Here is a 27,028-nt window from a genome sequence, read left to right as displayed (position 1 = left end):
TAAATCGAGATATCGGGCTATATGGCAGCTATATCCAAATGTAGACCGATTTGAGCCAAGTTGCAGAAAAATGTCAAGGGGTCTAACACAACTAACTGTCCCAAATTTCAGCGATATCGGACAATAAATGCGCTCTTTATGGCCCCAAAACCTTAAATCGAGAGATCGGTGTATATGGCAGCTATATCCTAATATGAATCGATCTAAGCCAAATTGAAGAAGAATGTCGAAGGGCCCAACTAAACTCACTGTCCCAAATTTCGGTGACATCGGATAATAAATGCACCTTTCTGTGGGCCCAAAACCTTAAATGGAGAGATCGGTCTATATGACAGCTATATCCAAATCTGTACCGATCTGAGCCAAATTGAAGAAAGATGTCGAAGGGCCTAACACAACTCACTGTCCCAAATTTCAGCACACTCGGATAATAAATGTGGCTTTTATGGGCCTAAGACCTTAAATCAGAGGATCGGTCTATATGGCAGCTATATCCAAATCTGGACCAATCTGGGCCAAATTAAGTAAGGATATCGAAAGGCCTAACACAACTAATTGTCCCAAATTTTAACAAAATAGGATAATAAATGTGGCTTTTACGGGACTAAGACCCTAAATCGGCGGATCGGTCTATATGGGGGCTATATCAAGATATAGTCCGATATAGCCCATCTTCGAACTTAACCTGCTTATGAATAAAAAAAGAATCCGTGCAAAATCTCAGCTCAATATCCCCATTATTAAAGACTGTAGCGTGATTTCAACAGACAGACGGGCAGACCGATGCACTTGGCTAGATCGTCTTAGATTTTTACGCTGATCAAGAATATATATACTTTATAGGGTCGGAAATGGATATTTCGATGTGGTGGGTATAAAAAGAAAATTTTAAGTTAGGAATTCCGTTCTACTTACAAAATCCTTAATTGTTTTCAATATCACTCCTCTTAGTTGGTTCATGTCTGGTATTGTGTCCCCACTTAAGTGGGGACATGACAAAGGAATAGCTCAAATTTCTCATTATTTTTCCCACATAAGTGAGTTCGTAGTCCTTAGTGTCCCGCTATGATACCAAAAGCTATACTGACCTCCTTCTTACTTCCTTTCAGTTATAGCCTCGATTTCTCACGATCTGGATCCCCCCATAGGATTTTCGCCGTCCCACCGACCGTTTCGCTGCTCCACAATGTTGCATGCGCATTTGTCGCCCACTACCTTAACTCGGACTGCGTCGACCCGAAAGGCTTCGGGTTAACCAAGTTTATTGACGGCAGTCCTCTGGCCTTCACAGCCAAATTGTCTGTTCTTTCATTTGCCTTTACTCCGTTATGGCCCAGCACCCAAACAATGCGGATTTTCCCATCCTCAAAGAAGGCGTTAATCTCCTTCTTACAATTCGGAGGCCACCGTAGCGCAGAGGTTAGCATGTCCGCCTATGACGCTGAACGCCTGGGTTAGAATCCTGCAGAGACCATCAGAAAACACATTTACAGCGGTGGTTTTCCCCTCCTAGTGCTGGCAACATTTGTGAGGTACAGCGCCATATAAAACTTCTCTCCAAAGAGGTGTCGCACAGCGGCATGCCGTTCGGACTCGGCTATAAAAAGGAGGCCCCTTATCATTGAGCTTAAAACTTGAACCGGACTGCATTCATTGATATGTGAGAAGTTTGTCCCTGTTCCTTACTGGAATGTTCAAATTTGCAATTTTACACTTCAAGTCTGTTCGTGACCTTACCTTCCTGGTTGTTATTGCCCTTATTGCAATTTTACTGTTGGTAAAGATGTTGACACTCGACGTCTTTGCGTTAGCACCACACCACTTCACGCATTCAGTGATCACCCGGATCACCGCCTACAGGACCGTATTATGGTCGGGCAGTCTAAAGCAGATCTCAGTCCCTGGATTCTCAATGTAGATCCGCAGGCCCACTCTATCCTCTAGCTTTGATTCATCCGTTTAACATGACCTTCCAGATGGGAATACTAGGATACCTTCAATCCAAGACTGTGCCGATGGCAGCACTCGACGTCAAGGTTCAACTCTGGTATCCAATCGGAAACCTCTTTCCTTCCAGGTTTCCTATCGTCGTCTCGATTATACCGCGATGGTATGAGCTGCTCCCATCCTCAATACATTCTCTCATCGCTTTCGGTCTCATAGCCGCAGTTGCTGCCTCACACTTAATCTGTATGTCAATGGGTCGGATATCTAGGATAGTCTTTAGTGCCCTAGTGGGTGTGGTCCTCATCGCTCCGCCTATGCCAAGACAATATGTTATGTTATGTTATGTTGCACTTTCTCTTCACAGCAGTCCAACAAACTTTAAGGCGTAAGTATGTACTGGCCCCTTATATAAAAACAAGTATAAGCGCGTTTAGTTCAGCCAGACCGAATCTTACAACCTTCCACTAAGGACCACAAGTGAAATGTTCCTTAAAAGAACATTTTAAAAATATAGGAGCTTTATCATGTTATCCACCGACATGGACCTTCCTTGTCATGGATGTCATACCAAATTATTATGTTTATAATTTCAACCAAATCGGATGGCAACTGCGCCCTCTAGAGGCTCAAGAAGTCAAACTGGGAGATCGGTTTATATGGCAGCTATATCAAGTTATGGAACGATGAAGACCATACTTGGCACAGTTATTAAAAGTCAAAACAAAGCACCTCATAGAAAATGTCAGCCAAATCGTACAGCAATTACGCCCTCTAGGGGCTCAAGAAGTCAAATCGGGAGAACGGCATATAAGCTGTATTAAAATATAGACCTATATAACCCATTTACATCCCAAGCGTAGGTCGGCGCTTATATAAAGTATTTGCGTAAAATTTCGAGCGTCTTGTTTTACTTTTTCGAAATTTAGCGTTTTTTTTGAGAGTCAAATGAGAAGGGCAAACGGAAGGCAATGTCTAAATCGACTTAAACTGGCAAGACGATCAAGAGTATATATGTAGCTTTTTGGGACTAAGATCAATATTTAGACGTTTTACAAATGGAATGATGAAATCAGTATACACCCATCCTATGGTGGAGAGTATAAAAAAATGCAATTTACTTCATTCCAATGGCTGCATATCATTACAGTAACTATGAAGTGATATCCTACCAAAGTACAATTTTAAAGTTTTCAAAAATATAATGGCGAAAATGTCGGACGGAGCAAATCCTATATCCTTCAACACCGATCCTTACTAAGTTGCTGCGGAGTCGATCATTTTTGAATCGACTCCGGCTTCAAAGTTGACTCCGAGCAAATAAATTTTTTAATTTTTTTTTTTTTAATATTTTCTTTTGTCTGTTTGTGCTCCTTTATTTTGATTTTTAAAATCTTTACGTTATATGATTGAACATCTTCCAGCTCGAAATATTCTAAAGAATAGCAAAGTAAAGAACTTATAAAAGTTGAGCAAGTGTGTTTTATTACTCAAAACGCTTTGATCATGGATCATGATTTCTGATCATCCATGTATCACCATCAGCACTTCTACATGAACTGTGCTGTAATGAATTCGAAATAGGGCTGCGGAGTCTTGTAGTCGGAGTCGAGCAATTTTGACCGGAGTCGAAGTCAAGAAAATTATCTCGACTCTGACTCCAGAGTCGAGCAGTCAAAACACTATGACTGCTTAAAGGATCATGATTTCTGATACTCCATGCATCTTCATCAGCCCCTTTGTCAAATTGATTAAGGCACCCTACATACGCAAAGACTATTGAGTCGGTTTCAAAACAAAAGCGTGCTCTAATCCGTACTCAATCGTCTTTGGGCGTGAAGGGTACCTTAATCAATTTGACAAGGGTGCTGATAAAGATACATGGAGTATCAGAAATCATGATCCACTAAGCAGTCAAAGTGTTTTGACTGATCGACTCTGGAGTCAGAGTCGAAAAAATTTTTCGAATTCAACTCCGGGCAAAATTACTAGGCTCCAACTACAAGAATCCGCAGCCCTGTTTGAAATTCATTAAAGCACATTTCATATAATAGTGCAATCACTTCGGATATGCCGAATTCTGTAACACTCCAACATTTCCTAGCATTCACTAAGATATCACCCACTGGGAAAACAAAGTAGAGGTTAGCATGTCCGCCTATGACGCTGAACGCCTGGGTTCGAATCCTGGCGAGACTATCAAAAAAATTTTCAGCGGTGGTTTTCCCCTCCTAATGCTGGCAAAATTTGTGAGGTACAATGCCATGTAAAACTTCTCTCCAAAGAGGTGTCGCACTGCGGCAAGCTGTTCGGACTCGGCTATGAAAAGGAGGACCCTTATCATTGAGCTTAAACTTGAATCGGACTGCACTCATTGATATGTGAGAAGCTTGCCCCTGTTCCTTAGTGGAATGTTCATGGGCAAAATTTGTATTTGTTGTTTTGTATATGTTATGATGTGATTGCTCGCTGGCATAAAATATATTTCAGATATGAAGTTTTTCCTTCCTTACATTCCTTATATCCAAGCATCAGTGAAATAAAACTGGAGCCAGCAATGCAAGGATAATGCAGTCTTGCGAAATTCGTTTTCAATTGCTTTACATGCAGCAAAACTTACAAGAACGGTAATGGGGGAAACAAAATCCTTTTGATACCCTCCACCACAGTATGGTGGCATACTAATTGCGTTATTCCTTTTGTAATATATCGAAATATTGATCTGAGAACCAACCAAGTTTATGCATATATTCTTGCTCGTCTTGACATTCGAAATCAATTAAGCAATGCCCGTCTGTCTGTGGAAAGCTAGCTAACTTTTGAAGGAGTAAAGCTAGGAGCTTGAAATTTTGCACGAATACTTTTTATTAATGTATAGGTCTTCTTTTAATGTAGGTAGGAGGCCAACATAGCGCAGTGGTTATCATGTCCGCCTATGACGCTTAACGCCTGGATTCGAATCCTGGCGAAAACATCAGAAAAAATTTTCAGCTGTGGTTATCCTCTCCTAATGCTGGCGACATATGTGAGATACTGTACAATTTGGTGTGGCAGCTATGTAAAAAAAACACATAGAGGTGTCGCTCGCCGCCACGCCGTTCGTAGGTTGGTTGGATTGCAAATGGAACATATTGGTTCATGTTTTAATAAAGGTTAGGTTAGGATTGAGGTATACTTATTCTGTTTGTAACACCTCGAAATATTGATCTTCAGCTCCATAAAGTATATATATATATTCTGTACAGTGTTGCCGTATTTGGTAGATATCTACCAAAATTTGTAGGTTTTGACTCCAATTTTGGTAGATTTTTAATTAAGAATGTACAATAAAACCATGGATGCGAGGGCCCAATTACTGTTACAAGGAGTCTCAAGGCTTTTCTGGAATTGCTCTGAAATTGATTGTTGTTGAAGCAGTGTGGCAACCCTTGCCGATGAAAAACTTCATTGGGCCAATCCGGTATGTACAACCGGGGATCTCTTCCAAATTTCCATGTAACTCAATAAAACGTGGAAAGTGGGTAGTAAAGCGTATATATGGGCTCATCCCCTTCAATCGAGACATCGCCTTAACCAAACTCGACACGGTTGTTCGTTGAATTCAGAACAACAACACGACTTTTATGAAGTCAAGATTTCTTATTGAGAGATCAGTACAAATTGCAAATTTTGACATGAACATTCCATTAAAGAATAGGGGCGTACTTCTCACATATCAATGAGTGCAGTCCGATTCAAGTTCAAGTTCAACGATAAGGGACCTTATTTTTATAGCCGAGTCCGAACGGCGCGCCGCATGCGACACCTCTTTCGAGGAGAAGTTTTTTCATGGAATAGTACCTCACAAATGTCGCCAGCATTAAGGGAGGATAACCACCTTTCATCCTGTAAAAAAAATTACGCAATTTTTGGTTTGTAGAACATTTCATAGGTTTTGGTCGGGTTGGGTGGGATTTTTTCTAAATTTTGGTTCGGAATAATTTTCTTGGGTGGTAACACTGATTCTGAATCGCCTCGACATTCTGAGTCTATCTAGCAATGTCCGCCCGCCCATCTGCCGAAGTCTCGATAGAGATCGAACGCGTAAAGCTAGCCGCTTCGTTGGGGATTGCAAATGGGCCATATCAATTCAGATTTGAATATAGCCCCTATATAAACCGATGCCCAGATCTGACTTGTTGAGCCCTGAGAAGCCTCAATTTTCATCCGATTTGGCTAAAATTTGAAACAAAGACTTGTGTGATAACTTTCAACATCCATGCCGAGCATGATCTGAATCGGTTTATATACTGATATAGCCCCCATATAAATCGATTCCCGGATTTGACCTCTCGATCCCTTAGAAGCCTCAATTTTCATCCGATTTGACTGAAACTTGGAGCAAAGACTTAAGTTACGATTTTCTACATCCTTTCACAGTATGAGCCGAATCTAACTATAAAAAAAATATAGCCCCCATATAAACCGATTCCCCTTGATATGCCATCTAGATCTAGAGGTTCTCTCTATTAGCGCTGAACTTGACGCTCTATATCATGTAGATCTACCTTAAGGCTTCCGGGCGGTGGACATCTATCTCCAAGAAGATGATTTGGATGGTCTTTGTGATAACAGCCCAAAAGGTATTGCTTAGACAGCAAGTAGTTATGTTTTCGCACTGGTAGGATCATTGTCTCCTAAGCAGACAGCCCGTCGCAGTTCGAAGGGCGACATTCTGACAGATCTGAATATTATTCCACTGTGTGTTACAGAGCTGACAAGACCACACTGGCGCTGCATAACTTAACACAGCCCGGCCAATTGCTTTGTACGTGGTCAACAAGGTTTCTTTGTCAGCACCCCAAGTGCTGACGGCAAGTGATTTGATGACCTAGCTTCTACTTTTGACTTTATCGCAAATTGCTGAGGCATGTGGGGAGAATGTGTAAGAGCTATTAAATGTAACACCAAGTATTTTGGGACACTTGATGGTCGGAATCATTTCTCCATCGACCATCACTTTCAGCTCAGTACTAACCTCACGCGTATTTGTAGTGAACAATGTGACTGAAGATTTGGTGGCAGATATCTTCAGATCCTTTGCAGTGAAATATGAGGGGCCTGATGTCATGATACTACAATGGTCCGCATATGATATGATCTCTATGCCGTCTGGAGGGGTTGGAATGGAGGATAGGTAGAGGTTAAACAGTTTCACTCTACGCTGCTTCGACTTCTTATCCCTAAATTCCACAAATGACTGGCGACCACACAAACAATTCGCGACCCAGCGTTTCAGGCATGGCTGGAGGTACGTGTTGGCGATGTCTTCAAATAGTTTGGCATGGCTGACCGTGTCGAGTGCCGTTTGTTACTCTTTCGAGACGAGCTCACTGGTCTTAGATTTTCTTTGCAAATGGAAAAGAAAAGCCAGAGATAGCAGCACACACCAACCACTGTGGGACGCATTTCGTCTTTGGTTAGAAGACTGTTCAACCATATCAGGTGTGATGTAACCAAAAGGCCGTGAGTTAGTATGTTGTTTTTGAATCGTATTTATTGCTAAAACGCCTCTATGATACAAAAACTACATTAACCACGCTCGACAACCCTGTCTTTTAGCTGTACTTTTTCCCAATGTATGTATTTTCGTGTTATGACAGACTTTTTGTTTTCTGAGGCAATTACACTGCTTCCATGGTGCACATGATTCTGTGCATCTTTGGAATTTGTATTGATGGCCTTGGCAACGGCTCTCGCTGTAGCCTCCGACAGGTCCTATCATATGGTCTGTGCTGATTGAAGCCACAGCAAATGTGGACGTTGTGCTATGCAATCTTCGAAATCCATGCTTATGTTTGGCGAATGCAAATTCTCCTACTAGGCTCGTGAAGAGTAATGCCTCGAGCGTCTTGGCTACTGGTGAGAGAAGCTAGATCTGTCTTTACGACTACCCCAAACTCGGATCCTTCCTAAGCTTCAGTAGCGCTATCACTCTGCACATTTTCCAGACATCGCAAAGTTGAGGACAGTAGTTAGGTACTCCGCTCAAGGTAAATTCAGGTTCTTCAGCATCAGTGTAGAGATTCCGTCGGGGCCCAACGCCTTGGACGATTTGGCGCCACGGAAGACACTTGCAACTTCACTCACTGTAAACTGTGATTGCTGTCCATCGTTGGGAGACCATGGATACGGCAAAAGTCTCTCCTCCTTGCCCAGTCACTCTCGGGATGCACAATAAATTGACGGTTGAACAACCTGGTGCATCTCTTCGGATCAGTCACGGTTACGACGCCAAAAGTGACCGAGGTCCTCTCATGCCGTCTAATGGGCTTCGAAGGAGACTTAACAGTAGACCACAGCTTGCCTAAACCGGTGCCTAAGTTACATTGCTCCAAGTGTTACAGCCACAAATTCCGCTTATGTTCGTTGACTACCCAGTTTATTTCCAGATTCAGCTCGCTGTTTCTGGGATTATTACGGTCGGTACAAGGAGTTCCATCACACTCGTCTACGAGTACCACTGTCTGCGCCGGGAAATTTGGCCACACTTGCGGTATTCGACCGGCAGGTATTAAACGAGCAGCTGCTGCGTTAATGATGTCTCGGAATTTCCTCTCGGCAACTAGCACATTCGAGGGGTGTGTCAGTTCACTGAAGCGGCGATTGGTGAACTCTCTTAAGCCAGCCCAATCGGCCTTCTTCTCATTAATAAACGTCCGGCGCTCAAAGGTTATCAAGTCAGGTGGTCGGTCGATTGTGAGGATTATGGGGAGGTGGTCTGTTCCCAAAGAAATGACGGCTTGCCAGGTTATATCACTCAGGAGATTAGGGGATGCAATGGAAATGTCTGGCGAGCTGCTACACCTCCTCGTAATCTTAGTGGGGACATCCTCATTCACCGCGCAAAACGTGGAGCCTTCAATCTGCTCTGCCAAAGCTATGCCCCGCTGGTCGTTATCTAGGAGAGAATGCCATGCACCGGTTACACCTCACCGACACCGACTGATGATGGAGGGGGTTCTGGCAAACCGGGTCCAAGGTTTTCTTCTCAATCCCGGCACAGACGCGTGCCGAGAATGCACTCCGGGATATGCCTCTCATATAACGAAAAAAAAGGACGAGTACATACTGTTAGCCCTGGCGTAGCTCCCATATATACCAATCTCCTGATTTTTTATCCCGAGCACCTAGAGGGCTTAGTATGATCCGAAGCGGACCATAACCTGATATGGAGCTATAGCTTAGCAATTCTTATCCATTATCCCTTATTTACCTATAAAGAGATACCGGGCAAATAAATTAAAAAATGCGATCTATGGTGGAGGGTATATAAGATTCGGCCTGGCCCATCTAAGCACGCTTTTATTTATTTCAAATAGTTTCCTAGTTGTATATTGCGTCTTACATTTCAGAATGTCTGATATGAATTCCTTTGTTTAGAGAAGAATATTTAAATCTCAAATTGCAAATGTCAACAAATTGTACAGTTGAAGTTTCAAACGAGCAGTTCAACTGCAGATAATTTCTATTTAAACTTAAATGCGAAAAAAATTGTAATCGTAAGTTAAAAAAGGTCAAAAAATGTACACAACTCCTATAAAATTTATTTTTATTTATTTAATTTAACGTTAAAAGGTAATACAAAGAAATACATATTTAATGATTTTACACCGGTTTCATCTTTTTCCCATCGTCATGTTTAATTAGTTATGCAGACATGTTATACACCCCCAAAAAAAAAAAAGAACAGCATCCGAAATTGATTAACAAAGTTTTTTTTACGGTACATCTGGTTTTTGCTTACTTAATAAAAACAAGCAACGTTTTTCACTTCACACTTTTGGTCTAACCTTGAGGCTTTTTCATGGAAACGAATTCATTTTTCTTTGTTAATATTGAAGCGCAAAATATTGTGAAATTGTTTGCAGAAATTGGCAAAAAACGTATTTCATTGTTACACGAGCCCTTTTTAGAGCGATTTAAATGTACAACAACAATAGCATAGATACTGTGAAAAGATGAAAATTGGAGGATTAGCATGATTCTGTATATCATAGAGATACTACTTTAAAACTTACTAAAGGGAAAATGTGAAAATATGACCCATTAACGATGAATGGGAAGAAATATACGCCGCCACATGACCAAAGAGAAAGCTCCCTAAACCGCATTGCAGTGGTCGTAGCAATTTGTGTAGATACAATGTCCAGAGGCAAAGGGTGCGTCAGACGTGGTGTCGTCCTTAGAGCGGCTGTAATGCACAAACAAGCCATACTTTGGAAACGGTTAACTATTGAACAATAGGTGGACTTATTGACACGCGTCCACCACACCACAACACCATATAGCATTATATGAATATGTTCTATATATTTTTTATTTGGATATAGCTGTTATATATATGGCTCTCCCGATTTTGAGGTCTTGGGCCAAACAAAGGCTCATTTCTTTTCCGATTTCGCGGATTTCGCACAATGATTTGGCCTCGAGACATCCGTGTCGAATATGGTACAGATCGATCTATGTTTGGAAATAGTTGTCATATATAGCGATCACCCGGTTTAAGGATTTGGGCCCGTTAAAGGTGCACTTATCGCTGAAATTTGGTACAGTGAGTTGTGTTACGCCCCTCAATGTTCGAGCCGAATATGGCCCAGATCAGATCATATTTGGGTAGAGCTCTTATGTAAAACGATCTCCCGATTAAAACAATTAAATATCACAAGCTAAACAAGTGAAGAATCGCATTTTTCGAGTTCTTTGCGCGGTAGCTCTGTTTAGATAAACAAATATTGGGTTGCCCAAAAAGTAATTGCGGATTTTTCATATAGTCGGCGTTGACAAATTTTTTCACAGCTTGTGGCTCTGTAATTGCATTCTTTCTTCTCTTAGTTATCAGCTGTTACCTTTAGCTTGCTTTAGAAAATAAGTGTAAAAAAAGTATATTTGATTAAAGTTCATTCTAAGTTTTATTAAAAATGCATTTACTTTCTTTTAAAAAATACTTTTTGGGCAACCCAATAATAATGGATAATAATTATTATGCTATTTGAGATATATCAAGTTGTAGTCCGTTTCGGACCATAAGTGAACTGAAGGTTGAATACCATAGTGGAAGCCATTAAGTAATATTTCAGACCATTCGGATAAGAATTGCGCCATGTAGGGGCTCAAGAAGCATAATCGGGAGATCGGTTTATATGGGAGCTGTGTCAGGCTTTGGAGAGATTAAGACCATATTGGACATGTATGTTGAAAGTGATGGGAGAAGCCGTTGTACAAAATTTCAGCCAAATCGTATAAGAATTGCGGCCTTTAGAGGCTTAAGAAGTCACGATCCCAGGTCGGTTTATATGACAGCTATAACGAATTATATAGCGATTTCAACCATACTAAGGGCAGTTTTTAGAAATTATTACTCAAAACTTCATGCACAATTTCAGTCAAATCGGATGAGAATTGCGCCCTCTAGTGGCTAAAGAAGTCACGATCCCAGGTCGGTTTATATGCCAGCTATAACAGCTTGTGGACCGATTTGAACCATACTTGACACAGTTGTTGGAAGTCGTAACAAACAACTTCGTGCAAAATTTCAGTAAAATCGGATAAGACTTGCGCCCTCTAGTGGCTCAAGAAGTCAAGATCCAAGATCGGTCGGTATGGTAGCTTTAACAGATTACATACCGATTTGAACCATACTTAGGACAGTTTTTGGAAATCATAACACAACACTTCAGGCACAATTTCAGTCAAATCGGATGAGAATTGCCCCCTCTAGTGGCTCAAGAAGTTAAGATTCAAGATCGGTTTATATGGCAGCTATATCAGCTTATGGACCGATTTGAACCATACTTGGTACAGTTCGTGGAAGTCGTAACAAACAACTTCGTGCAAAATTTCAGCAAAATTGGATAAGAATTGCGCCTTATAGTGGCTCAAGAAGTCAAGAACCAAGATCGGATTATATGGCAGCTATATCAGCTTATTGAACGATTTGAACCATACTTGGCTCAGTTGTTGGAAGTCGTAACAAACAACTTTGTGCAAAATTTCAGCCAAGTCGGATGAGAATTGCGCCCTCTAGTGGATAAACAAGCCAAGATCCAAGATCGGTTTATATGGCAGCTATATCAGCTTGTGGACCGATTTCAAATTGGATAAGAATTGCGCCTTCTAGTGGCTCAAGAAGTCAAGAACCAAGATCGGATTATATGGCAGCTATATCAGCTTATTGAACGATTTGAACCATACTTGGCACAGTTGGTGGAAGTCGTAACCAACAACTTTGTGCAAAATGTCAGCCAAATCGGATGAGAATTGCGCACTCTAGAGGCTTAAGAAGTCAAGACCGAAGATCGGTTGATATGGCAGCTATATCAGGTTATGGACCGATTTGAACCATACTTAGCACGGTTCCACGTCCAAGTTTTCAGCCAAATCGTATAAGAATTGCGCCCTCTATATGGCAGCTGTATCAAAATATAGGCCGATATGGCCCATTTACACTCCCAACCGGCCTGCAGTGATAAAAAGTACTCGTGCAAAATTTCAAGCGTCTAGCTTTACTCCTTCGAAAGTTAGCGTGTTTTCGACAGACGGGCGGACAGACACGGTTAGATCGATTTCAAATCACATGACGATCAATAATATACATATACTTTACTAGCCGAACCGGGCCCGCTCTTCTGCGCCTTCTTTAACTCTCTAATATCTTTTTAGGGTGGGGACACTTCGCCCTGAATGCGGATATCGAATTAGTGCCATTGTAGCCTGTGACGCTGGACGCGTTCGAATCCTGTAGAGAACATCGGACAAAGCGGCGTTAATCCCCTCTTAATGTTGGCGACATTTGCGAGGTACAGTGCCATGCATGATCATTTAAAAAATGTTCCCCAAAGAGGTGCCGCACTGCGGGACGCCGTTCGGACTCGGCTATAAAAAAAAGGTCCCCCATCATTGAGTTTAAACTTGAATCGGAAAGCACTGATTGATGTGTGAGAACTTGCCACTTCTCGGTTACTGGTGGTAATGTTCTTCCTTAAGGCAATGTTCTCACTAGAGTAGGGATGGCACCTCAGACATTTCGACTCAAATATGCTATCACAATTTTGCCAGGGCCGGTAAATATGAACCGTTTGGTTCATTTGCACTGAAAATAGATATCAAATTCGATCTTTATTCCCAACAAAAATGAAGTTCAGCTTAGGAGGTGCTTTAGGGCGTACCCCAAAACACTTAGCTCCAAAATTGGATATCAAATTGGATCTCAAATACCTTTCATTTGAGTCCCATATTGTCATAATGGGTCAAATAACCCATTTGACGTACCTCTAGGAGGAAAAGTGCCAACTAGACTTGAATGCAAATTTTAAAGTCATATTCGTAATCTACTCCCTAATTACTTTCATTTGAGTCCCATATAGCCATGGTCGGCTAATATGCCCATTTGGGGGTATTTGGGAGTGGGCGACCTTCCATTACATGGACCTAATGTTTTATGCCATATTTGTAATCTATTGCCTAATACTTTTCATTTGAGTCCCATATTGACATGAACTTCGAATATATCTGTTTAGAGGAGTTTTGGGCTTGGAGGGCCCGCTGGGTACTTGAACTCAAATTTAAATACCATATTCGTATATCATGTTTCTGGTCTCCAATACCTTTCATTTGATACCCTTATTGTGCCCATCGGACCACTTTCGGATATGGGTGGCGTTTTTGGGCTAAGGGGGAGGGTCCGTCTCCACCCTTATATCTAAAAATTATAAAGCCTATGTTTCCATCCAGACAAACGTACACAATCTATGAAAATTTTAAGAAAATCGGTTCAGCCAAGTATCATATAGTCATAATGGGTCTAATGGCGTTTTTGAGGGGTGAAGTGTACCCAAAGTGTACTTAGACTCAAATTTTAATACTTTATACGTATTCGACTCTCCAATACCTTTGATTTGATACCTATATTGTCCCGATTGGTCTACTATTGATTTTGGGTTGTGTTTTAGGCATAAGGGGGAGGGTCCGTCCCCCTTCCGATACTGAAAAATTATATAGCCTATGTTTTCGTCCAGACAAACCAACACAATATGCGAACATTTAGAAAAAATCGGTCCTGCCGTTTTTCACTGATGGTACATAATGATCCCGTGGTGAAAATAGGGTACTACATTTTTTGATATCTGAAGGGAGGGCGGACCGTCCGCTTACCCTAATTTTCAGAAACGCCAGATCTCGGAGATGCGTGGTGCGATTTAAGCAAAATTTTGTGTGCTCTCATATAGTACCCTAAAAATAAAAAATTGGTATTTTTTTGTTGGTATTTTTGGATGGGGTACCTAGGAGGGACGCTCCATCCTAAAACCTACCAAACATATATTTAGACCAATACCTTTCATTTGAGTCCCATTGGATTTTAGGATAAGAAAACGTATCTGATATCCAATTGTCGGACCAAGTGTTAGGGGGACAACCCCAACCCCAAAACACCCCTAAATCGGATATATTTACTGACCATGGGAATATGGGGCTTAAATAAAAGGTATTTGAGTGTAGAATTCGAATTCGAATCTGATATCCAAATATGGTACCAAGTGTTTGGGGGGGCCGCCTCTCCCTAAAAACATCCCCCAAAGGGTACAAATTGACGATCATAGCAATATGGGGTTCAAATGAAAGGCCTTTGGGAGTAAAGCACGAATCTGATATCCATGTTAAGGAAAAGTGTCTATGGGGCCACTCCACCCCCATAACACCACCCAAATAGTAAGTATTTCCTGACTTTTGCAATATGAGGCTCAAATAATAGATATTTTAGAGTAGAACACGAATCTGACATATTGTATATTTTCAAGACCAAGTCACTGCCCAAGCCACCTCATCCCACAAAACAGCCCCCAAACCGGTCATGTTTGCCGACTATGGAAAAATGGAGTTCAAATGAAGGGTATTTGGGAGTAGACTATAAATCTGACATCAACATTCGGGACCAATTGTCTTGGGACGTCCCACCACCATAACAACCCCCAAATAGGACGTATTTGCTCACCCAGACAATTTGGGTCTTAAAGAGAGTGGAACTAAATATTCGTAGTTTTTAGCGTCAATACCCCAAACCGGACATATTTGCTGACTTTTGCAATAAGGAGTTTAACTAAAATTAGAAGACGAATTTGATATGCAATTTTGAGGGCAATGAGGGTTAAATATATGAGAATAGAGCACCTTGCTGATATATTTTCCGAGCTTAGTGTTTGGGGGACCACCCCAATCTCCTAAACACCCCTAAATCGGGCATATTTACCGACCATTTCAATGTGGAGCTTAAATGAAATGTATTGGGGGGTAGAGCAAGAATTGATATCCACTTTCAGGACCAATTTTCTGGGGGTCTACCCCTTTCCCAAAATACCCCACAAACAGCAAATTTTTACTGACCATCGCAATATGGGGCTCAAATAAAGGTAATTAGGAGTAGAATACGAATTTGATATCCAAATGTAGGACCATGTATTTAGGGCATCACCCCTTCCCCAAAACACCCCCCAAAGGGTAAAAATTTTTCGACCATGCCAATATGTGGATCGGATGAAAGGTATTCGAGATTAGAAAACGAATTTGGTAACCTATTTTGGGGCCATGTGTTTGGGGGACGCCTCATCGTGTAAACTCCCCTCAAAACCAATGTCAATATGGGATTTAAATGAATGGTATTTGAGAGAAGAGCACGATGGTGATATTTTTTCAGGGCCAAGTGTCTGGGGGACCACCTCACCCCCTGAAAACACTCCTAAATCAGATATCATGAGAATATCGGGCTGAAATAAAGTATTTGAAGAATGGAGTACACCTTACAACCAAACTAAATTCGTAGACCACTAAAGATGGGATTCAGATAAAGGCACTTATATTGTTAAACTGTTTGTCAAGCGGTATACTATTTTCGTAGCATGGTATTTCACTAAAAGCTCTTTAATTGTCAAAAATAAATATTCCAAGGAAAATATAAAGTAAAAGAAGGCGCTGCGCAGCGGGCCCTGTCCAGCTAGTTTTATATATAAGATTTGGTCTTAGACGCATATATCCCGTCTATGGTGGAGGGTATACACATTTTAATACGAGAAAACTATTCTGCTGCAGCAGTTGAATTTATACCACTAAAGTAGTGATGCATAGCATAATCCACAAACAAAAATTTATTCTAACATTAAACCAGCTACAACCAACTATTACCACTTAGGTCCTTTTTGAACAAAGAACAACAACAAAAACTTGAGAACTTGTAAAACAATGTTTAAGGCGCTTTCTTTTCTCCACTTTTCTTTTGTATCTGTCAGCGCTATGGAAGTTTATTTCCTTTACTGCAAAAAAATTTCTCATTTTCTTTCAAGTCTTGGTGGTGCAGGGGGGAACAGGGGGGCGATTGGAAAAGTCTGTGAAATGTTATTTACACCTTAGGACAAACAACAACAACATGTACACGATATTAATTTATTTTACTTTCCATTTCCCGTTGCTTCTTCTCTCATAACGCCACACTTAACTCTTGTTTGGTTTGCTTTGCTTTTTAATGATTAGGTTGACCCAGACGGCAGAGCCACTGGCCAAAAAGGGCTGAACCAACCACTTAGTGGCCACAATGTAATGATGAAACTAATTTTCCTTAACTGGAGGGGGGAGTCAAAGCAGCGTTGAGCATTTTTATGGCTAAGGTTTATTATCTCTGTTGCTTTATTACTCACCATTCAGTGCTTGCTCACTAACTCACACTAAGTTATTAGATTTTTATGCTAAAAGGATACTTTGGACAATGAAGCTAAGATAAAAAACCAAGTAATTTTGCAACAGAAACTCATAACAAATAAAACAATTAATAAAGCATAAAGTTCGGACGTGCCGAACTTTGGATACCCACCACCATGTTTATATTGGGTTGCCCAAAAAGTAATTGCGGATTTTTTTTTAAAGAAAGTAAATGGCATAAAGTTCGGACGTGCCGAACTTTGGATACCCACCACCATGTTTATATTGGGTTGCCCAAAAAGTAATTGCGGATTTTTTTTTAAAGAAAGTAAATGCATTTTTAATAAAACTTAGAATGAACTTTAATCAGATATACTTTTTTACACTTTTTTCCTAAAGCAAGCTAAAAGTAACAGCTGATAACTGACAGAAGAAAGAATGCAATTACAGAGTCACAAGCTGTGAAAAAATTTGTCAACGCCGACTATATGAAAAATCCGCAATTACTTTTTGGGCAACCCAATATTTATTATCCTGTTTTATTATATACTCTACTGAATCCATATTAGGTCATTTGGATCATATTTTCTCCGTTACCAAGAACCCAGAGAAATCGGTTAATTAATGGGCCTTTAATTAGCGTAAAAGCCTAAATCGGCCTTATCGGTCTATATGGCAACTATATCCAAGTGTGGGCAGATATGGACCATACTTAAATCAGATATCGGATGGCCCAATCCCACTCATTGTTCCAAATTTCAGCGAAAACAGATAATAAATGCGTCTTTTACGCGCTTAAGACCGACCCTAAGTTGGCAGATTGGTTCTAAATGGCAGCTATATCCAAGTGTGGTCTGATGTAAATATAACTCGGTTAGTATATCGGGCGGCCCAATCTATCCAAGTTTTAGCGAAATGGGCTTAAGACCCTGAATCCGCAGATCGGTATATATTGAATCATATCCAAATATGATTCACTCATACGAATATCGGGTGTCCTATTGCAATTCACTGTCAAACCGGGTATGCGCCTTTTATGTGCTTAAGACTCTATATCGGCAGATCGGTCTATATGGCAGCTGTAACTACATGGGGTCTGACATGGATCAGATAAAGGGTGGCACAGGCAAACTTACTTCTTAAAATTTCAGCGAAATCGGATAATAAAGTCTAAGTCGGCAAATCGGTCTCTATGACAGCTATACCCAAATGTGGTCTGATGTGGACCATACTCTCTTCGGAGTGTTCTTGTCCAACTGCAATGCAAATTTGCCCATGAAAATCAAAGGACAGGGGCAAACTTCTCACATATCAATGAGTGCTGCTCGAGTCAAGTTTAGGCTCAATGACAATGGCCCTCCTTTTTATAGCTCAGTCCGAACGGCGAGGCGCAGTGTGACACCTCTTTATGGAGAAGTTTTCTTGTCTCCAAGGAACACTCTTTCTCTGACCATCGCTACGTTAGGTTTGGAATAGCACGGCCAGCGCCGAATCCGAATCTAATACGGAGCAGGATTAGATGTGACAATGAGGTTCAGGATTGGAGGATCTCCATGGAACACTCTTTCTCTGGCCATCGCTACATTAGGTTTGGAATAGCAAGGCCAGCGGCGAATCCGATAAGCTTTCGGAATAAGTTGAAAACTAACGGGACAAAATTCGGAAGGCTACTCAGAAGAAAACTTGGGCAAGACTATTTGGATTGTCCAACCATAGAAGTCATCAACGAAAATGTCAGCAGGATAACGACTGAACTGGTGGGATCCTTCGAAGATAGTTGTCCTCTTCGGGAAAGTAAATCAGCCCAAGAAAAACCCTGGATGACCAGGGAGATTCGCAATATTCAGGAAAGAGGTCGGCAGACCTTTTAACAGAGCACGTCGTAAAAAAGCGAAAGTTTATTGGAATGTGTATTACACATGGCTCAAGGAATAGGATTACCAGAGCGGCAAAACGTGCCTCTTGGAAGCTTTTCTGCGAACATGTCGATAGCGTTAATGATGCCGCCAAGATAAAAAAGTTTCTCTCAAAAACCCATGTCCACACTGAAACTTTAGTAGACGGCATGGCAGTGGGAGCAGAGTCAACGAAGGGCATGTTGAGGCTTTTGATGAAAACCCATTTTCCACATAATACGAAGGGACTCATGAAGACAACGGAATCTTGGAATAATGAAGTTGATCGAAGGTTTATAATAACGGAATACATGGTGAAGGAACCCTTGAGGAGCTTCAAACCATTTAAGTCACGCGGACCTGATGGAATATTTCTGGGGTTACAACAGAAAGAGGCAGACTATCTGGCGCCTTGCCTGGCCAAAATTATCACTTTCATATACTCCGAAAGCCTTGGCAGGAGGCAAGGGTGGTGTTTATACCCAAGCCCGGCAGGCCAAGTTATGCGACACCAAAGGCCTACAGACCCATAAGCCTTACGTCCTTTCTACTCAAAACCATGGAACGTATTGTGGACACCATGATAAGGAGTAGGACATCCGGCGAACTGTTCAAACACCAACAGCATGCCTATTTCAAGGGAAGGTCGGTGGAGACTGCCCTGCACGAGGTTGTGCATAAAATGGAAGAATCCTTCGATGCCAAAACGTACACACTGGGGGTATGCATTGACATCGAGGGGGGCTTTTAACAAAGTGCAGACCGACACTTAGACCAGTATCGGGTGGACCCGGTCCTAAGAGACTGGACAAACCATTTGCTAAGGAACAGGTAGATAAATTTTGTGTCCCATGGCATAAATGTAAGCGAGAAAGTGCCACAGGGCATGCCACATGGGGCATTTTATCGCCACTCCTATGGAAGATTGACTGAGGGGGGATTTGAGCCCATCTGCTACGCAGACGAAGTTATAATACTTCTAAGGGGTAAGGCTCCGAACGAGTTATGCAGAAGCGCCGAAAGGGTCTTGCATATAGCATATGACTGGGCTAGACCCAGAGGGCTCAATGTTAACCCAGAGACGACTGAAATAAGCCTTTTCACGAGGAAGACGAAGATGGGCCAATTTAACGCACCACGTTTCCTCAATAAGACGATTTCGATATCTGACAAGGCCAAATACTTAGGTGTGAACTTGGACAGGAAACTGAATTGGAAATGAGTCACATTCAGGAGCGCACTGAGAAGGCTCACAGATGTTGGGCACTATGTAGGATAGTACACTGGCTCTACCAGGAGCATGATTAGACCAATACTTACTTACGCCTGAGTAGTTTGGTGGACTGCTTTGGAGAAAAAGTGCAACATAAGGACCATACAACAGGTTCAGAGAACATGTTAACTTGGCATAGGCCGAGCGATGAGGACCACGCCCACTAGGGCACTGGAGGCTATTATATTGGGTTCCCCAAAAAGTAATTGCGTATTTTTCATATAGTCGGCGTTGACAAATTTTTTCACAGCTTGTGACTCTGTAATTGCATTCTTTCTTCTGTCAGTTATAAGCTGTTACTTTTAGCTTGCTTTAGAAAAAAAGTGTAAAAAAAGTATATTTGATTAAAGTTTATTCTAAGTTTTATTAAAAATGCATTTACTTTCTTTTAAAAAATCCGCAATTACTTTTTGGGCAACCAGATATCCGACCCATTGACATACAGATTAAGTGTGAGGCAGCCACTGGATATCGGATACATGAAATGAACCTTGAAGTCGAGTGCGAGGCACTGCTGCCATCGGCACAGTCTTGGATTGACGGAACCCTAGTATTGCCATCTGGAAGATCAAGTTACACGGATGGATCAAAGCTAGAGGACAGAGTGGGTCTGGGGGTATACATTGAGAACCCAGGCACTGAGATTTGTTTTAGACTGCTTGACCCTAATACGGTTCTACAGGCGGAGATCCGGGCGATCACGGAAGGGTCTTGCATACAGACTAAGTGTGAGGCAGCCACTGCGGCTATGAGACTTAAGGCGATGGGAGAATGGATTGAGGATGGGAGCAGCTCATACCATCGCGGTATAATTGAGGCGACGATAGGAAACCTGGAAGGAAGGAAAGAGGTTTCCGATCGGATACTTGAGATGAACCTTGAAGTCGAGTGCGAGGCACTGCTGCCATCGGCACAGTCTTGGATTGACGGAACCCTAGTATTGCCATCCGGAAAATCATGTTACACGGATGGAACAAAGCTACAGGACAGAGTGGGCCTGGGGGTCCACATTGAGAACCCGGGGACTGAGATCTGTTTTAGACTGCCCGACCATAATACGATCCTGCAGGTAGAGAACTGGGCGACAACGGAATGCTTGAAGTGGTGTGGTGTTAACGCGAGGACGTCGAGTGTGAACATCTTTACCGACAGTAATATTGCCATAAGAGCAATAACATTCAGGATGGTAAGGTCACGAACAGTCTTGCAGTGTAAGAAGGAGATTAATGCCTTCTCTGAGGATGGACAGATCCGCATCGTTTGGGTGCCGGTCCATAACGGAGTAAGGGGAAATGAAAGGGCAGACGATTTGGCGGTGAAGGCCAGAGGACTGCCGTCAATGAACTTGGTTAACACGAAGCCTTTCGGGTCGACGCAGACCGAGCTCAGGGAGTGGGCGACGAATGCGCATGCCACATTGTGGAACAGCGAAACGGTCAGTAGGATGGCGAAAATCCTATGGGGGGATCCAGATCGTGAATAGACTAGGCTATTACTGAAAGGAAGTAAAAAGAAGGTCAGTATAGCTTTCGGTATCAAATCGGGGCACATAGGATTATAAGCTCGCTTATGTAAAATCGGTGCGGCAAGTGATAGCAAGTGTAGGGCATGTGGGGATAATGATAAGACGTTGTAGCATTTCCTTTGTCAATGCTTGGCTTTTGCGTCTAAGAAATACCGGCAATTAAGTGGGAACACAATACCAGACATGAACCATCTGAAGCGAATGATATGAAAAACAATCAAGGATTTTGTAAGAAGCACGCAATTCCTAACTTAGATTTTAATTTTCGAGGTTACTTTTTTTAGTATTTAAAGCGCACAACAAGCCGATTACTGGCTTAGGTGTATGTCCATAGTGACATGGGACGGTTTAATATCTGCACCCTCTTTTCTACCTAACCTTACCTATGCTCTTCGGGAGATCTGATTCTCTTTCCAGATTCCGAAGAGGTACTTAGAATGTCAGTTCTATTCCTTCCAGCATCCTGCACTTTCGCCCTATTGCGCGGCCGGTGTATACTCCTCCGTCTCCTTCGTCTTGGCCCGGATCCCTTTCTGGCTATACTTGTGAGCTGCTAACTAATTAGTACTTCCTCTCACTTTTGCTTAAATTCTTTGTTTCAAATGCAAACAAATCCTTTTTTTTCATAACATGCGCTTCTAAAAATAAATCATTAAAGCAATTCAATGACCTTTTTTCCCTTTTCCTTTTTCTCTATCCATTTACTTAAAGAACATTTCCCAAGGTGACAAAAAAGAAAAGTTTATTTTTGTTTTCCTAAATGCGTAGGATTAAGCTACGGTAAGCGCCGATGGATAAGAGACCTTTCTCTTCGCACTTTGCATTTCGATACAAACAGCAACAAAACAAGAAAGAAAACACAACAACAACAACATTCGTAACTGTGCATGTAACAAAGAAAAAACTCCAGAGAACACAACAGTCAATCAATATTCTGCATAAAATTGTGCTGCGACCATACAAGGGATGAGAGGAAAAGTACAAAAGGCATTATGTTGGGCCAGGCCGAACTTGGGATACCCACCAACTCGGTCGTATATATAAACCACACTTCTTCATAGTCCAGTAAAAATGCATCTTTTGCGAATCCATAGCAGCTATAGTGAAATTTGGCGTCTTTGGGGTCAACCACGGCATGGACGCAGGAGGTCCAATACAATTCACTGTTCAAGACGGTAAAACAGAATGATGGTCTATACGGCAGCTATATTTAAAAGTAGTCCGATTTCCACCATATTTGGGAAGGATATGTCACTGTACCAAATTTTAGCGAAATCGATTAAAAAATGCACCTTTTATAGGCCGAAGAACTTCAACAGGTTTGTGGCAGCTATCTTTTATATAAAATTCAATTTGTGTTTCTTTGTCGGTTTGTTCCGTATAGACTCAAAAACGGCTGAACCGATTGCCTTGAAATGTTCACAGATTGTGTACGTTGTTCTGGAAGGAAACATAGGCTATATAATTTGTTGATATCGGGAGGGGGGCGGCCCTCCCCCTTACCACAAAAGTAATACCCAAAAATAAAAGTAGACCGATCGAGACAATATGGGATTCCAATAACAGGTATTCAAGAGTAGAATACGAATTTCATAATAAAAGTAGGGTCCAAGTTCCTGGAGGGCCGCCTCAGCCCCAAAACCCCTTAAAATAGGTTTATTTGACGGCCATGACAATATGGGATTCAAATGAAAGGTAATCGGAAGTAGATTACGACTACGGCCAGGAAATAGGAATAGGCTTTATAATTTATTGATAACAGAAGGGGGCGGACCCTTCACCCTTACCCTAAAAACACCACCCAAAATCAAAAGTGGACCGATAAGGACAATATGGGTATCAAATGAAAAGTATGCGGGAGTTGATAACGACTCTGGCATAAAAATTTATGTCGAAGTATAGAGGGTAATCCCACTCCCACAAAAACGACCAAAATGGGCACATTAGCCAATCACGGATATATGGGACTCCGTTTGTTTGTTCCGTATAGACTGAAAAACAACACAACCGCTTTTCTCGAAATTTTCACATATTGTGTAGGTTGGTCTGGAAAAAACAGAGGGAGGGACCCTCCCCTAATGCTAAAAACACAACCAAAAATCAAAAGTGGACCGATCGGAATAATATGGGATTCCAATAACAGGTATTCAAGAGTAGAATACGAATTTCATAATAAAAGTAGGGTCCAAGTACCTGGGTACCGTCCCAGCCCTTAAAACCCTTTAAAATAGGTTTACTTGACGATCATGACAATATGGGACTTAACTGAAAGGTATTCGGGAGTAGATTACGACTACGGCCAGGAAATAGGAATAGGCTTTATAATTTATTGATAACGGAAGGGGGCGGACCCTTCACCCTTACCCTAAAAACACCACCCAAAATCAAAAGTGGAGCAATTAGGACAATATGGGTATCAAATGAAAAGTATGCGGGACTAGATAACGACTCTGGCATAAAAATTTATGTCGAAGTATAGAGGGTAATCCCACTCTCACAAAAACGCCCAAAATGGCACATTAGCCAATCACGGATATATGGGACTCTGTTTGTTTGTTCCGTATAGACTGAAAAACAACACAACCGCTTTTCTCGAAATTTTCGCATATTGTGTAGGTTGGTCTGGAAGAAAGCACAGGCTATATAATTTTTCGGTATCGGAAGGGGGGAGGGACCCTCCCCTAAAGCCAAAAACACAACCAAAAATCAAAAGTGGACCGATCGGAATAATATGGGATTCCAATAACAGGTATTCAAGAGTAGAATACGAATTTCATAATAAAAGTAGGGTCCAAGTACCTGGAGGGCCGCCCCAGCTCCAAAACCCCTTAAAATAGGTTTAGTTGACGATCATGACAATATGGGACTTAACTGAAAAGTATTCGGGAGTAGATTACGACTACGGCCAGGAAGTAGGAATAGGCTTTAATTTATTGATAACGGTAGGGGGCGGACCCTCCACCCTTACCCTAAAAACACCACCCAAAATCAAAAGTGGACCGATAGGGACAATATGGGTATCAAATGAAAAGTATGCGGGAGTAGATAACGAATCTGGCATACAAATTCATATCGAAGTATAGAGGGTCCCTCCATCCCCAAAAAAACGCCCAAAATGGGCACATTAGCCAATCGCTGATATATAGGACTCAGTTTGTTTATTCCGTATAGACTGATTTCAACCGATTTTCTCGAAATTTTCGCATATTGTGTAGGTTGGTCTGGAAGAAAACATAGGCTATATAATTTTTCGGTATCGGAAGGGGGGACGGACCCTCCCCCTTATGCCAAAAACACAACCCAAAATCAAAAGTGGACCGATCGGGACAAAATAGGTATCAAATGAATGGTATTGGAGAGTAAAATACGAATATGGTATTCAATGTTGAGTCTAAGTACTCATCGGGCCGATCCAACCCCAAAACTGCAGCAAACATACATATTGGACGTTAATTTCAATATGGGGCTCAAATGAAAGGTATTTCGGAGATTTCGAATCTGGCATACAAAATCAGATCGAAGTATAGGGGGTCATGCAACCCCTCAAAAACGCTATTAGACCATTATGACTATATGATACTTGGCTGAACCGATTTTCTCAAAATTTGCATAGATTGTGTACGTTTGTCTGGAAGAAAACATTCGCTATATAATTTTTAGATATCGGGTAGAGGCGGACCCTTCCTGTTACTCCAAAAACACCACCCATATCCGAAAGTGATCGGATGGGCACAATAAAGGTATCAAATGAAAGGTATTGGAGACCAGAAAACGAATATGGAATTAAAATTTGGGTACGCAGCGGGGACCCTCGGGGGACAAATATGGCATAAAATATTAGGTCAAGTAATGGAAGGTCGCCCATCCCCATTAGCCGACCATGGTTATATGGTACTCAGATGAAAGGTATTAGGGAGTAGATTACGAATATGGCATTCAAATTTGCTTTCAAGTCTAGGTGGCGCTTTTCTCCCTAAAGATACGTCAAATGGGTTATTTGACCTATTGGTTGCCCAAAAAGTTATTGCGGATTTTTTAAAAGAAAGTAAATGCGTTTTTAATAAAAATTAGAATGAACTTTAATCAAATATACTTTTTTTCTAAAGCAAGCTAAAAGTAACAGCTGATAACAGACAGAAGAAAAAATGCAATGCAACAGAGTCACAAGCTGTGAAAAAATTTGTCAACGCCGACTATATGAAAAATCCGCAATTATTTTTTGGGCAACCCAATATTATGACAATATGGGACTCAAATGAAAGATATTTAAGTGTAGAAAACGAATTTGATATCCAATTTTGGAGCCAAGTGTTTTGGGATGTATAAAGAACGAATTTGATATCTATTTTCAGCAAAAAGTGCTGGTGGCCGCTCCAGCCCCAAATAACCCTTCAAACGGTTCAAATTTACCCGCCATGGCAATATGGCAAATTAAAGGGATTTGGAAGTGCAGCACGTCTGACGAGAACACTCCCCTTAAGAAGAACATTACCACCAGCAACCGAGAAGAGGCAAATTCTCCCACATCAATAAGTGCTTTCCGATTCAAGTTTAAACTCAATGATAAGGGACCTTTTTTTATAGCCGAGTACGAACGGCGTTCCACAATGCATGACATTGTACCTCGCAAATGTCGCCAACATTAAGGGAGGATAAACACCGCTTTGTCCGATGTTCTCGCCAGGATTCGAATGCGTTTAGCGTCATAGGCTACAATGGCACGAATTCGATATCCGCATTCAGTGTGAAGTGTCTTCACCCTAAAAAGATATTAGAGAGTTAAAGAAGGCGCAGCGGAGCGGGCCCGGTTCGGCTTGTATTCGTATATAGACCGATCTAAACCACATAAGGCACGGATGTCCAAAAGCCTTACATAGCCAACTGTGCCAAATATCAGCGAAATCGGATAGTAAGAGGGTCTTTTATGGGTCTAAGACCTTATATAGATAGATCGGTCCATATGGCAGCTATATCCAAATAAAAACCGATCTGCACCATACTGAACACGGGTGTCGAAGAGCCTATCGCAGATCTTTGTGCCGAATTTCAGCGAAATCCGGTAATAATTGCTGCCTTCATGAGCCAAGAACTTAAATCGGGAGATCGATATTGGTCATACTCGGTACGAACTTCGAGGGACCAACACAACTCATTGTGCTAAATTTCAGAGAAATTGGTTAATAATTCACTTTTAATGGGCTTAAAACTTTAAATTGAGAGATCGGTATATATGGCAGTTATATTTAAATTTGGACCGACGGGCCTTACACAATACACTTCTAACTTTCAATGCAATCGGACAATAGATGCACCTATGAAGTGCCCAAGACCTTAAGTCGAGAGATCGTTATGTATGACTGCTATTACAAAATCCGTACCGATCTGGGTACGTCCCATATCGGTTGAACAGGATAACAGAGATGCCCAGGGGTCCAGCGCAATGTTCTTAAGCCAGTTGCGCTAGGATAATAAATGAGGCTTCAATGGGCCTAAGACCTTAAATCGAAAGATCCTTCTAATTGGGGGCCGATATCAAAATATAGTTCAATATAGACCATCTTCGAACTTAACCTGCCTATGGACAAAAAAATAATCTGGCAAAATTTCAGCTCAATATCTCTATTTTTAAGGACTAGCGTCAATTCAACAGACTGACGGCCACGCCCA

The 27,028-nt window shown here is 41.5% G+C and overlaps 1 protein-coding gene across 1 annotated transcript in view; it reads left to right on the top strand.

The window, feature by feature from the left end:
* Positions 1-8,521, top strand: part of LOC131996994 (uncharacterized) — a 43,814-nt gene extending 35,293 nt beyond the window's left edge. Inside the window, exon 3 of the mRNA XM_059367218.1 lies at positions 8,376-8,521. Within this exon, the coding sequence (XP_059223201.1) occupies positions 8,376-8,521 (146 nt within the window). The remainder of the gene's footprint in view (positions 1-8,375) is intronic.
* Positions 8,522-27,028: the final 18,507 nt, after the last annotated feature.

The sequence above is a fragment of the Stomoxys calcitrans genome, chromosome 4 (genome assembly GCF_963082655.1).
Source record: "Stomoxys calcitrans chromosome 4, idStoCalc2.1, whole genome shotgun sequence".
Taxonomy (NCBI): domain Eukaryota; kingdom Metazoa; phylum Arthropoda; class Insecta; order Diptera; family Muscidae; genus Stomoxys; species Stomoxys calcitrans.
The sequence above is the reverse complement of the archived record's forward strand: the minus strand, read 5'-3'. Positions and strand labels throughout refer to the sequence as shown.